This window comes from Pleurodeles waltl, chromosome 11 (assembly GCF_031143425.1).
Source record: "Pleurodeles waltl isolate 20211129_DDA chromosome 11, aPleWal1.hap1.20221129, whole genome shotgun sequence".
NCBI classification, from domain to species: Eukaryota; Metazoa; Chordata; class Amphibia; order Caudata; family Salamandridae; genus Pleurodeles; species Pleurodeles waltl.
The window spans coordinates 711,140,499-711,155,313 of record NC_090450.1 but is presented as its reverse complement, the minus strand read 5'-3'; the positions used below and the strand labels follow the sequence as shown (position 1 = coordinate 711,155,313).

General features: G+C 42.0%; 1 protein-coding gene across 1 annotated transcript in view; it reads right to left on the bottom strand.

Annotated features, from left to right (window-relative positions):
- Window positions 1-14,815, bottom strand: part of C11H2orf68 (chromosome 11 C2orf68 homolog) — a 55,005-nt gene that overhangs the window by 10,413 nt on the left and 29,777 nt on the right. Inside the window, exon 2 of the mRNA XM_069214351.1 lies at window positions 6,338-6,453. Coding sequence (XP_069070452.1) covers window positions 6,338-6,453 — 116 coding nt within the window. The remainder of the gene's footprint in view (window positions 1-6,337; window positions 6,454-14,815) is intronic.

The following is a 14,815-nucleotide window of genomic DNA, read 5'->3' as shown; positions in this document are numbered from 1 at the left end:
TAGGACCTTGAGGACCGGAATGACCGCTCTACTTTGAAACATTGGAACCAATGCCTGAATGTCTTGAATCTGCTGAGGCGGAGGAAAGGCGCGACTCAATGTTGTATCCAGTACTGCCCCTATGAACAGGAGGCGCTGAGAGGGCTCTAGGTGAGATTTGGGTACATTCACTGAAAAACCCAGGTCGAACAACAACTGGGTTGTCGACTGAAGGTGATGCAACACGAGCCCCGGAGACTTGGCTTTGATCAACCAGTCGTCCAGGTAAGGGAATACTGCTATCCCCTTCCTTCTGAGCTCTGCCGCAACCACCGCCATCACCTTTGTGAAGACTCGAGGTGCTGAAGTAAGACCAAACGGGAGGACCGCAAACTGATAGTGCTGCGACCCCACCACAAACCGGAGATACTTCCTGTGCGACTTGAGTATCGGAATATGAAAGTAAACATCCTGCAAGTCGACAGACACCATCCAATCTCCATCGTTCAGCGCCAAAAGCACCTGAGCTAGGGTCAGCATCTTGAACTTTTCCTGTTTGAGGAACCAATTCAAGATCCTCAGGTCCAGGATTGGCCTCAACCGACCATCCTTCTTGAGGATCAGGAAGTATCTTGAGTAACAACCCTGACCCCTTTCCTGCTCTGGAACCAACTCCACTGCACCCTTTGAAAGGAGGACTTGAACCTCCTGTTGTAGCAACAGGAGATGATCTTCTGTACAGTAGGAAGGGCGGGGCGGGATGGGGGGTGGAAACTCCCGAAAGGGTAGGGCATAGCCTTTCCTCACAATGCTGGTAACCCAGGAGTCTGATGTTATGACCTCCCACTTGTGGAGAAAGTTCAATAACCTCCCCCCTACAGGAGTGGAGTGAGAAGGAATTGGCGGAAGTCTAAGGCTGCTTCCCTGCTGCACCCCTCCAGAGGAAGAGGAAGAGGCAGAGTGCTGCTGAGTGGCTCCTCTGGTCCGGACCCTACCCCTCCCTCTGTAAGATCTATAGGAGAGAGCAGAGGTGGGTTGATGCTGGAATTTTCCTTGAAAGGAGGAGGAGGAACCACGACCAAATCCTCGAAACCTCCTAAAAAATCAGGAGGAAGCAGAAGAAGAGGCTTGCAAGCCTAAAGACTTGGCAGTGGCCCTATTCTCTTTGAACCTCTCTAGAGCTGAATCAGCCTTGGAGCCGAAAAGCTTATCGCCATCGAAAGGAAGGTCCAAGAGGGTCGATTGTACATCAGAAGAAAATCCAGAGCTACGAAGCCAGGCTTGTCTCCTTGTAGCCAAAGCAGTACCCATAGCCCTAGCAACAGAGTCGGTCGTATCTAACCCAGATTGAATAACATGGGTTGCCGCTGCTTGAGCATCAGAAACCAGGCTCATTAATTCTTGGGGCACCTCAGTATGAGTCGACTTAATCTCGTCCATCAGGGCGTAAATGTATCTCCCTAAAATACACGTAGCATTGGTGGATTTCAAAGCCATGCTACATGACGAAAAAGCCTTCTTCAACGATATGTCCATTTTCTTAGAGTCGCTATCTGAGGGCACAGCTGGAAAGGATCCTGGAGCAGATCGGGCTGAGCAAGAAGCCTGAACCACTAGGCTTTCAGGAGTTGGGTGCCTGGGAAGGAAGCCTGGGTCAGCAGGTGCAACTCGATATCTCCGAGCCACAGATCTATTCACCACTGAAGATGACACCGGCTTCTTCCAGATTTCCATGATGGGATCCAACAGGGCCTCATTAAAAGGCAGAAGTGGCTCTGCAGTTGTTGAGGCAGGGTGCAACACTTCTGTTAAGATGTTTGGCTTGGGCTCAGACACCGGCAAAGGGAGGTCCAAAATGTCAGCCGCCTTTCTGATGACCGAATGAAATGTTGCCGCCTCCTCCGTGTACTCCCCAGGTGACGACAAGTCCCACTCTGGAGAGGTGTCCAGACCACTAGCCGTGTCCAAGCCATGGAGATCTTCACAAGAGTCCTCAATCTCCCCTTCCTCCAATGTCTGCCTCCGATATCCTTGTTCTTCAAGGAGGCGAAGGGCAAGCCTCCTCGAATGCAGTCTCTCCTCTATCCTCGGCGTCGACATGGCATCAGCAGATGTCGAAGCTTGACGCCGCTCCTCGGATCCATCCGACGCTGGATCTAACGGCGCCATGGATTTCTTCGGCGCCGAATGAGGAGTAGGACGGACAGAAGACTGTTCCGGTGCAGGTCTACTAGGCGTCGCTGGCTGAGGCGTCGACACCGGTGAAGACGACTTGCGGTGAGGTCTTTTCTCCTTTTTCTTTGACTTCGCCAAAAAAAGCTTGGCCTCACGTTCTTTTAAGGACTTTGGATTCATACGTTGACAAGAATCGCACTTGTCAACGTCGTGGTGGGAACTAAGACACCACAAACAGTCAGAATGTGGGTCCGTAACCGACATTTTGCCACTGCACTCGTTTCAGGGCTTGAATCCTGACTTTCTTTGCGACATTGTAATGTCTCAAAGCAAAAACAGCAAAAATAACTAACTACGTCGAGTAGCAACAGTAGCTCCCTCGAAGATAACTGTCGTTCGAATGGCACTGAAAAAAGGGAACTGACGTTGGCGAGGACCTCTTATTGCCTGTATTACGTCAGACGGCGTCGCGTGGGCAATTGTGACGTCCTCGTCGACGTGCAGAAGCTAGGAAGAAGATTTCCGTTGAATGCTGGCGCAATGGGAGTATTCAATAGGTGAGGACTCCACAGGTAGTTGTATCCATCATAAATAAAAAAGCACATTTTTGCAAAGTTTTGTGTAGCTCCGACAAACGGTGTCAAAATAAAAAATGCATTTCCTGTGGAAACACAATCCTAACTATTGTGAAAAACAAAGGTTAAAGTGACTCTATTATTAGGGGAAAATGCTGGTTAAAATATTACATTTTAAACTCAAAAAAGCCACTGGCATTCACAAGTTATAGTAAACTGAATTAACTATAACGTGCTCCCCACCATGTGCAGTGTTGTCATCAATGATGTCATTTCAGATGTTGCATTGATGTCATCAATGATGTCATGGAACATGTCATGAGTGATCTAATATGTAATGTAATAAGCGGTCAATAGTGAGAGAACAAGTTATAGTTACTTCAGTTAAACTGGTGAATTTCATTGTTTTTTTCACTTTAAAATGTAATAATTTACCAAGCATTTTAACCCAACTATACCCCTTGGTGTTTTCAGTAAATTTCTCTTAAAAAAAAAAAAAGTAAAGTAAAATATCTAACCATACCCCAATATAACAATACTTTAACCTCGTTTTTTTACATTACATTTCTAGACTTTTTTTTATGTAAAGTAATATGTTATGACTCTGCCTAAATAGACCTACCCCGTGCTGCAATGTGGGCTGCAGGGTCTGACCTGTGGCCAGGCCCTTAGCCAAACCCTCGCAACTCCCAACCCCTGCCTCGTAAGGCCGAAGGTTGTGCACAGCTTGGGATGGCCGAAGGGCCTGGCTTGTGACCAGTCCCTGCGCCCAACCCACCATGCACAGCCAAAGACTGTGTGCAGAGTGGGGTTGGCTGCAGAGTCTGGCATGTGGCCGGGTGTTGAGCCCAACACTCCATGGGCAGGCAAGACCCCGTTGCTGGCCAACCCACATGGTCTTGCAGTGTCCCCAAAACCCCCCCATTCTTTTTTTTTTTTTTTGCACCACCACAGTACTGCAGTACTACCGTGAAATTACATGTGAGACCGCGCTGACTACTGCAGTGGTACTGTAGTACCATAGAAACAAAATCTTTGTGATTTGACCCCAGGGGGTGTCCCTCTGGGCCAAAATCACAAATCTCATGCTTTTTGTATGAAGCTCTAGCTTTCTGTCAAATTTGGTGTAATTCTGTTCAGTAATTTTGGTTGTTGCTATGTCTAAAGTTCCTATAGGAAATTGCATTGGGAAAATGCGTTTTGTAGAGACTAATGTGTTGTGGTCTGCATCTACTTTTTTATATTGTTATGTATTTGATTATTTATGTATTTTGAACGAGGGCTATGCTGTGTTGATCTTCTGTTTTATTTGAAGCTGCTCTCCTTTTACTCTTATTAGTATTACGTTTTAGTATGATGCATATTGTGCATTTATGTGCTTTGATGGTATTAATTTACCGAATAAAGCTATCTATCTAAATGCGTTTTGGGGCCCCAGCCTTTTTCTCAGCCCCCCACGTGACAGATCACCCCGAAACTTTTCGGGAAGGAGCTGAGGTGGATGAAAATTTTTTGGGAAAGTTTTGCAAAGATTTATCAAACGGTGCAAAAGTTATTAGCAAACCAAAAAATCTATTTCCTGTGGAAACTCAGTCCTTAACTATAACTCCACAGTGATGACGACACTGTAATATACTGAATAAGAATGGAACCAGAGGGTGGTTAAGCTCAATTTAATTGCCACACCCACAGGTCAAAGGAGCGTTTGATGATTGCATGAAGGTGTCTATGACTTGTGGACTCACCCTGGACAGTACACAAAAAGCAATATAAACAAAAGCTATTGGTTAAATTAAACACAGTAGGTGGACCAAATGCCAAATAAGGGATCACATCTTATGTATCAAGCTCCCATTATGCTACTCATAATTTGGGCCCCACACTCTATAATCACAGCACACAAGGTGGTTGAGCCCTTTTTAGTAAATTCAGAAGGACTAAGGCAAGACGTACTCTGAGACCAATGACAAACCATCAGTAGCCGCAACTGTACCTGTTCTGCCTGGGTAGCTGACAGGTGGGGTTCACGAAAGCAGAGTGAATTATAGGTGTGAATCCCTTTGGGAGTATGAGTTCTCACTTTATTAATATATATATTACAAATGTCAGCCCCTTAATGTATTCTAAATAGTCATTACGTTCATAATATCTAGTAGGGTTTCACAAGAAATGTAACAGCACTTTTGCAGTCAAAATCTCTAAACAGGAATGAACTGAGATAATTTTGTTATATCAGTAAGACTCAATATTGGATAGCAAATGCAAGAAGCTAATCTTTGCATAAAACGAAGTGTGTTTCTATTAATCCTGTGCATAGTGTCCGTCATTAGCAACACAGAGACGACATTTTGCTGAATGTTTTATTTGCAGCTCATAATATAAAATGACTGGTAATGGACAGATGTAAAAGGCAGAAGGGCACAAAGGGAAAGATGTCCGTTTGTGGGTTTCTACCGTCTTCCTGTGTAAATGGAAAAGGTGAATCAAACACACAAAGGGTAATGGGAGGATTTCCACAATGCCACCTCAGTTTTGACCCAGCCAAGTGAAGACCAGTCTTGACTCTGCTCCACTAAATGGAAAAGGTGACCCGATTCCACACTGTAAAACTGACAATGTATTATCTATTTTTGTAAGATTTTTTTTTTTAAAGTGACAATGTTGAACACACAAGAAACGGTGCATTGTCGATTCACAGCAGTGCTTTCCAGCAAAAGGTTTAATAGGGGGTCGCCCTTGTCTAAACCAGAGTTAAAACTGTAGTCAAGCAATTAGGAGTATGAAAAGAAGGGTTTCCTACTTAAGTGATCTGACTCACTGTGACACACGAACTCAGGTCACATGACCTCACATCGTTAAGAACAGAAGGGCCCCTACAGTTAATAATATGGTGTAATTGTGTCAATCATCAGACACTGTGATAGTGACAATTTTTAACTGGTTATAAAACTGTACCAAACAAGGGAATACTAGCCACCTGGAAGCAGAGTTGTCTGTTGAAAACGTGGCTTTCCAATCAAGAAGTTTAAAGTCGGGTAATCCGTGTGTGATACAGAGACAGAGCCACAGACGAGCGGGGAGTATGAACTAAGGATATATTTTACTGGCTTAACCCTGCTGGGCTGAGGTGTGGAAAGGATGTAATGAAGAAATACCAATATACAACTGTCACGGAGGCAAGCAGACTTGGGGTTCCCTTAGCCAGAGACTATCACAAAGGTCTGAGACAGAGAAACACTGAATCTACAGAAGCGACTGGGATGGGAGAGCACCCCAGACAACTAAGACGGGGAAGGAAGGCGAGTTCATGAGAAGGCTGTACATTGTAATCTTTGTTAACGATAGGACAGGAGAACCAAAATGAAAGATAGAAGAGGGCACGTCCTTTTCATATAGATTATGCAATCCAGACTTTTGTAGCTTTCATATGTGGCTCTCATGTGTACTATCCTAGGAGCAAGTACTGAGCAGCAGAGGAACTGTGGTACCTAGTTAAGTGCAAGGGAAGGAGGCCAGAGTAGCAGGGTGCCTGGTGGGATGGGGTGGGAGGATTCGTGCCTGCACCTTGTTTGATTCGTGCAGTAGAAAGAAGCTCATAGCCACCTCACCTCCCTGGCGTGGATGGTAGACCGGCTGGTCCGGTTTCTTGGGTCGAGAGGGCCCTGGAGTACACCTGGGCTTCTGCTTTTCCTTTGCCTCTTTCACCTCCTTGTCGTAGTCGTCCCTGTTAGTGGTAAAACAGAAGTGTGAAAACAGAGGCTGTCTTCTGCTATTAAATTTCTCCATCCTGACATGGATCAGCTCAAATCACAACTTACAAAACTTACGATCTTTCAATAACAATAATACTCTTACCGTCTTATTGCATCAAACCCTTTCTAGGTCTGGAGATAGCCAAACACTTTGATTTAACTAAAGTAAGATATACATGTAATATACTTACCGATAGGAGCTTTCGGCAAGCCCCCTTTATTCATTGGTCTGCTGTTCTCTCATTCACATTTTTCTTCTACCTGCTATAGCAAGGAGGGTGGGAAAATTGGTCAGCCCACTTCCACCACTGATTCCTTCGTTGTGAGTGACGACATTCTGCTCTTTCACAAGAGCACATTAGTTCCATTCAATGCCAGGGAGTAATAACACAATGTGTGCTTTTGGAGACCAAAAAAAAAAAGAACAGTTTTTTAGCCAATTTCTTTTATACTGACTGATGGTTCGACAGGCCACTCAATGATGAATGATAAAGTTTTTTTTTTTTTTTTTTTTAAACAACAAAACACGAGCAAGGACAAAACCAAAATGCTGGCAACCCATGCCAGATTTATTGGCTTTACCAATGCTTGTTTGCTCTAAGACATGATGCCAATTTTTCATGCATGACATTAACCCCCGTTTCAAATCAGATTAACAGCTCTTTCCTAATTAAATCAAACCTGTTTCCCTTGTTTAAATGTCTCACAACATAAGCTCCACCCACTTCTCAAGTAGCTGCCTAGAGCTCCATTGGAGATGGAAAACATTAAAATATATTCCCTATCTACCATACAATCGTCTCAACCACCAGCAGGTGTACACTAGTACCAGGTCTGCAGGCCATGAGTGGAGCAATTATACAGCCCTCACGCATCACACAACACTTCCCACAAAGGTCACATTAGAAACATGCATCATACTAACAAGGCATACTAAGCATGGCAACAGCAATCACAATCCTATCAACAGTGCACTCTTCTACATCACTGACATGCCTATGCACAATACCACATAGCCATCACCACATATGGAGCATCCTATCAGCCCTCATGCACATCACACAACACATCTCCACAGGTCATACTATAAACTTACACTTAACCAATCATGCACAAAACTGCTGGTTTGACACAAATTCGAATGGCAATTTGCAACGCTTCTGGGACCGCAGCATTATATAAATACTGTCCAGCATACCCTCAATTACCCTAAGCATATATTTCAAGGTAAGCAATACATATGCCAATCCTTTCAAATGCTATGTACTCCAATTGGCATAGCCAGATGCGTACACACACAACAAATAGTAAACACAATGAGGTCAACCAAGAAAAAGCCTGGTGCCTTATCTCCCAGATCTCTAGTTACATGCTAGGGAGATTGGAATAGTGATCAGTAAAATCAATGAAATTAGGAAGTGATGGGATACCAACAAAAATATTTTTCATAAACATCCAATAATTTATATCATAGTCCATCGAACACAAAGAAAAACATATAATCATGGATCTTCACAATGTTTAGTCTTCTCAGATTGCCATCAAATCATCTTCAAAGCCAGCTGACGTGTTTCGTGGACACTTCACTTTTTCAAGGCACCTGATCAGCTCAAAATATGCAGTGCACATCTTATTTCTGCCAATTGATATATTTTATTAGCAAAATCCACTTCAATGGAAGTCTTCCGTTTTGTCCTGAAGTTCTAATTATCTACGAATAACTTGACAGCTTTGAGATTCTTTGTATTAATCTAAATCTAAATCTTCAGTTTTGTCCTCAAGTTATGTATCGTCCACTTGTAACTCTTAGAAAGCTTTGAGTTTCCTCTTCGTATTAATCTATATCTGTGATTCAAGCAAAGGAATGCCTGTGCTCATCACTGATAGAAGCTGAAAGGCTGTCTCGCTGCAAGGCATTCTTTTGCTTGGTAGAAATCTTTGATTGACGGCCCTTGGATATTGAGGCATCGGTTAAAGCACCTCAGGCAGTCTGCCCTATGTAGGGTGGATAGTCCAATGCACTTTTTTCTTGATTGCGACTTCCAGGGAAAGCCTGGCGATCCAGCACAAAAAAACAGACAAAGAAATGATCCTGACAAGCTGGGAGAAAACTCCCAGTGTGTAAGGGAAATTTGCATATAGATCTCTGCCTGCCTGTTTGAGAACTCTAAACATTAAGTGCTGTACTCCTCAGGAAAGCAGAATACATCACTCTGCTGACGTAGTAAACTTGAGTTCAGGCTGCTATCTTCTAAGTAGGTCCACTTCTGGGTTTCCTTTTACAAAATAATGTTTTCAGACATGTTTGTTGAAGTGATTCAAAAGATGTTAACCAAGACTAAAACGTTCACGCATGTCCTATTAAATTAACTATTCAGGAACCTTTTAATATACTGGCACAACTGGTTTAAAAGGCACAAATATGTCTTCTGAAGTATTGGTATATTAAAAGTCATATTGGGTGAGCAAGAAGGTGAATTAAAAATAAAAAGTTATCTTTATCAGTAACACCCACAAGATATGTGTAGAGGTCACAATTTCAGAAACAGCCATGCACTCTGCAACATAGGGAGGCAGCAAAATTGTAACTTTTGGGTTGCTTCACTGATATGTTGCAGATTCCAGTGACTATAGCTGCAGGTTGTGAAGGGATTCCATATCTGCACCCAGACCTACATTGATGATTGGGGGGGGAGGGCTACAGGCAGTAATTGCTGATTCTAGTAACTTCTCTCTAATAATCAGTTTTACAGCTTTGTTGGTAAAAGAGAAAGATGAAAGAAGGGCTTTCAAATCTCTCACCATTCCTCTTATGTGCCCATCCACAAAACCAATGGCTGAGAGTTAGACACATGAAACTAAATGCCAAAGGTCCTCATTAGAGGTAGGATGATTAATTTAATCCCATATGTAGGTGTCAGATTTATGTGTAGTGAGACATTTCCTGCACCATGTAACTACCAGGTGTGACAATATCCAATCCTCCTCAGGTACATAGATGAAAGACAAACGTGTTGCTATTCAACTAGAAAAAAAACACAAAATACCAGGACATGCAGAAAGCACCAAACTCCACATGACATGCCCCATTTTGAAGGGCTTAACTCATACTAAGCAATAGTTATTGCACAAATTAATTTCTGAACCCCAAAGTAATCCGTTTCATCAGGTGTGATAATTAATGCATCCTGGACTATATCATGGCCTGTCTTTGCATAACTTGATCCAGACATACAACTTAATATCTGACCTTTCCTACGGTCACTGCATCACAACAAATTTTGAACACCCATTTGGGACTACTGCAGGATATCCTTGGATTACCTGATTTTCGCAACATTTTACATTTGAATTCCTATATAAGCACGTATTCGCCTTGAAAAAGTCCCTTGGACGAAACACGTGTTGGCTGTTTTTGGAATATGTATGTACACTTACGACTATTTGTGGAATTTTGAGTAACACAAGGAATTAAAGCCTAACCAGTTTGGAAAACAACTTTGATTGAACTTTGGACTCTTTTCTCTACTTTGGAATATATTACTTGGACTGCTTTTCTGGAGTGCCTTGGTACCATTTTCCAAAATACTTTCCAGCACAGTTCAAAAATTCTTTTTTGAACAGTGCACAAAAATCCCTTGGTGGTTGGGTATTACTACCAGGTTCAGCACCCATTAGAACTCTAGGGATTTTGGACTTACTAATCAATTATTATTTTTTGTACGGATGTGCGAATATTAGGCATTAACCACTGTTCTGTTTCCTTTACCTACTAATAAAAGCTTGTGTGAATCTGTCCCATAGTGGAATCCCCACCCAGCAGCTTCCCCTGCTTATATATTTATAAAATTTTTTTTTTTTTTAAAACTACTCTTCCTCTCCAGTTTTGGTAGAAGAGCTACACAGCACCCTGGGTTTGAATGATGGAAGCAAAGTGCGATCTTGATGTCACCCCACCATCTCCAACTCTCACCATTTTTCACGTTTACATGCGTGCATGCAGCTTGTTTTCATTTTCCTGCCTGCACCTGCCATGATGTCTAATCTTGCAATGTGCTCCAGGCAAGAAAATGACATGCAGGGCAAACATGCATGTGGCAAACAGTCCGCATATGCAAATCAACATTTACTCTTTCTTTCTGGTTGCCTGCCTAGTATATGGTTTCTTGCTAAAAGGTATCAGAAGGCCGTTAAAAACATACAAATACTTGGTGTCCCAACCCTCAATAGACCACATATGAGAGATGACCTTTGCCATAGATCTGCACCTCTAGATAGGCTGAAAGTAAATGTTTTGGAACATTTCGCAGAAAATCTGTGTGGTCATTTTCTATGTCACCTCCCTGCAAGCCAGTTAGGGTGAGTGACATATCCTCCTAAACACTGATTCCTCCGGTGTTGGGGCTATAGAAAACACATCACGTGTATATTTCCGTACACCATGGAAACTGATATCTGCAAAGAATTGAAGCGCCACACCGTCATTTCCATTGAAATACCTTTTAAAATTGCCTGACTGCTCTGTGTTTCAGTCAGCGCCTGCAGACAATGCAAAGTCACTGAAAATATATTCATGGAATCAATATATGGCACTTTGCTCCTGGCTGACATTTCTTTGTGACCTCAAAGTGAAATAGCATCCCTTTCACAACTTTATGGAAATAAAGACAAAAATGTCCTGGACAGCCAATCATTCAGGTGTGTTTCTCCGTCAAAAACAGATTCCTTAAGTTATTTCAAAACAAAAATCTTCAGATGTGCCAATAATATAAATATATATGGGCCAATCAGAAGCGTTCAAAAATGTTTTTTTTAACTACAAATGTACCTATAAATCCATTAGATCGAGAAAACGTTATTATTCGCAACACTATAGATAACACTTGTTTCACCAGCAGAACTGACTTTTTTCCAAACCTAAATTTCACAGGATGGGAAGATAATAAACATACTGTTCCGCTTGTTTAGGAGTGCTTCGAACCACCATCTGGAATAAACAACCTAAAGCCTTAAGTTATTTTCCTTGAATCCAGGACACGTGTACAAATTAATAGCGGAAATGTGCTTAATTTACTAAGCGTACAATTAAGGACATTACATGCAGACACCATTCCACGTAATGATCCCTGTCAGTCACTAAGAATAACTGTCTTTCTCGTGGTATTACATGAAGTAACTTTTTCTTGCTTTGAATTAAGCACAACCTGCAGCAAAGGTTAATGTGCAACTCACTACGCCATTGTGTCGGCTTTCAACACAAAAACGGACAATCCATTTATTTTCACGGATTTATGCCATACATAAGTAGAGACCTATATCTAGTTCAATCTTAGTTGAGCTGTTTGATGCCTTTTATTCTCCGGTGATCTTCATAAAGTGAATGCTTTTTGATGATTTTGTTATAGCATGTCTGTCATTTGATGCACAGTCCACCTGCAAAGTTCTCTGCTTCTGAAGAATCAAGCTTGTCAGTTTTCTTAGTTTATCCAACATGGTTACTCTATATTGGGATATGACAAATATATTTTTTCCGGACGTCCCATTACAACTGGATAAAGTTGGCTTCCAGATTCTGCTGAATGGATTTGGCAAATCAAGCTTCTGTGACAGCTATTATTCTCAGTATTAATAAGCAAATGGCGATTCAAATTAAACATCTGTGAACAATAGTAGATTTCTAATCGAGATAAAAACTGGAAAAGCTGTACTATGTGTGTAGTGTAGAGATATAGCCTAAGTTGCTATCATCAAAATTCTATGTATGTTTTGCTGGGAAGTCCACATTTCGTCTGCCATCTTGTGGCCTAACATCGCTTCCAATAGAGTGCACCAGTAACTTGCCCCAGTTCCTGAAGTTTCATGTTTGTGCCTCATACTGTACTGCAGTTCTCCCAAACCCGTTCATTACTCTCTACCTCATCATAGTCCTCCCTTGTGAGAGGACAAATTCTAGGTCACGGTCGGTGTTAAATAGCTGATTAATTTGTGCAGCCAAACAGATCTCAAGAAAATTTGGAAATGTGCCTTAGCTTATCATCTATACATACATTATGCAAAATTCAGCATCTAATTAAATGTTTAGGCTCTTACATAGGATATTAACATGTCCGAATTCTCAATCAAATATGAAGGATTAAAACCATCTTCTGTAGCGATGCCTGTAGGTAACTCACTGAAAGAATATTTGGTTGAAATTGGGTTGCACTGCAGAAAACCAACATATGTCTTTGCACTGGATCGAGGCTTGTTAGAATTTCATTACAATTATGTAAGACAGAGTGGGTCTTAAGCTGCATGGTTATTGAGAATTTAGAAAAAAAAGCAAGAACAGAACTAAAAGGACTAAATAAAGAAGTGTCACTGAAAATTCTCACATGTACGTCTAGCAGTTATCCAGCTAAATCTGATGTTATGGTGTTACTTTCATCACTTACCATTAGAAGTAATGTATCTACATTGCAGAAATAAGTGTTTCAATGTTGCCACAAATTCTACCTCCTGGAAATCGAAAAAATAGAGGTAGGACTATCTATATGTCCCACTCCTACACATGGGAGACACTGAGCTAGGGCTGTTTCTCCATGCTAGTCAATACTTGGGAACTACATCATACGCCAGGGTTGTAACTAAGATTTTAACAAGGCTCCTTCATATGTAGGAACATTCAAGGTGGGAACCCTTCTGCTCCTTCCTCTGAAACTGGCAAGTTGTGAATGAACTACCCTCCTTACAAAAAGCACCACTGAAGTCTCCATAAGACCTTTCTCCACCTGTGCTACATTGTCCTTGAATTGCAGCTTGAACCCTGTCTCTTTGCATTCACTCACGTTTGCAATGAGGAGACTGAGTCAAATAATGAGATTGATGTTGATATTCATATTGGAATAGACTGTCAAATTGAAACCCATGCAGCTGCAAGTGCAATTTCCTGAATTTCTGCAGGTGGGCAGAGTGCCATAACACTGAAAATGGTTATCACAGGTTTGGAGTCTGTCAAGCTGTGAATGACTGCCCCTGGACACCGAGCTGATTCAACCCATTATCTCAACGGCAGTGCAGCACGTCTCTTGCTACAAAGTTATGATGAACTTCCTTGTTGACAAAAAAAGAGGATCTCTCACTGATACTGATCACCATCTTAGACTGGGTCCTCAAAGACTTCTGCAATAGAGGCTAAATCTTGCTTGTATCGACACGTACCACGTTGGTGGTAAACAGACTAACATTACTTTTGTTACAAAGGTAGTTTGTAGTAGCAAACATTCAAACTAAGTTTTGAAAGCCAGTTTTCTCCACTGCTAACTGTGAACATGTAGCCTTTGGTTGAGGTGACCTGTTTTTTCCATTTAATGGCTTACTGGTATTCTCAGTTTGATGTGTATTTTGACCTCGTCTGTTTATTAGGTCTTTCCCACGGCCCCCGTGCAGGACCTTTGAAGTCTAATATTTTTGTATTATGAAGCCACACTCTGGTCTCTGTCATCTGTGTGAAACTTCATAGCTTTGCTCCACAAGCAAGCAGATCAGTGAACAGTGATCCAAGCCCTTAACGATGTCCTGCATATATGGTCATATGCTGAATACAAACTATGTGAGCACCAGGGCATTATCAATGATGCAGGCAAGAACTGTGGACATTCCAAATGCTTTGCTGTTTCTACTGAACTCATTGTGTGAAATAGTGGATTCAAAATAATCTTGTTGAGGACTCTGCTTGTCTCATTACTGGAAAAAGATATTTGTGGCCGTGTACTCAAACCTGGGTTTTTATCTTCAATTTTAGGGATTATTTTACCTCCATCATATTTAGCAAGGCTCCCTCATCAACAAGCAATGTCACGTACTTCTTCACCTTGAATCTGTATCAGGGATGCTTTTACCATTCTGTGTTTGACCAACAACTGAGATAATGAACAATTAAATGTGGCAGTCCCTCTCTGAGCTCCATTTTGTGTCCTTCATGTACCCCCTTCTTTTTGGTATGGTCATAGGTGCCCAGCAAAATAGGCACATCCACCTTTTCACAAGACCCTGACCCAGTGGCAACTTATCAGGAAAAGCAGTAGGACGGTTCTCTGCCTGCCGTGAGCCGCCACATAATGCCCATAGCATCTGTCCATATTGTTCTGCATATTATTTGTCATTTTTTACAGAGACACAGTGTTAGAATTGTCATTGTCACTGCCAATTTGAATGTCATTCCTCCTGGCTTCTTCCGGCTCCTTAGCGGACAATAGAAAGGTGGGGCAAGATCCAGCTAAAGAGTGGTACTTAAGAAAATGGTTCTCCGCAGAAGGATATCTTGATTGTGCATGTCTAAGGTCATACTTGAGG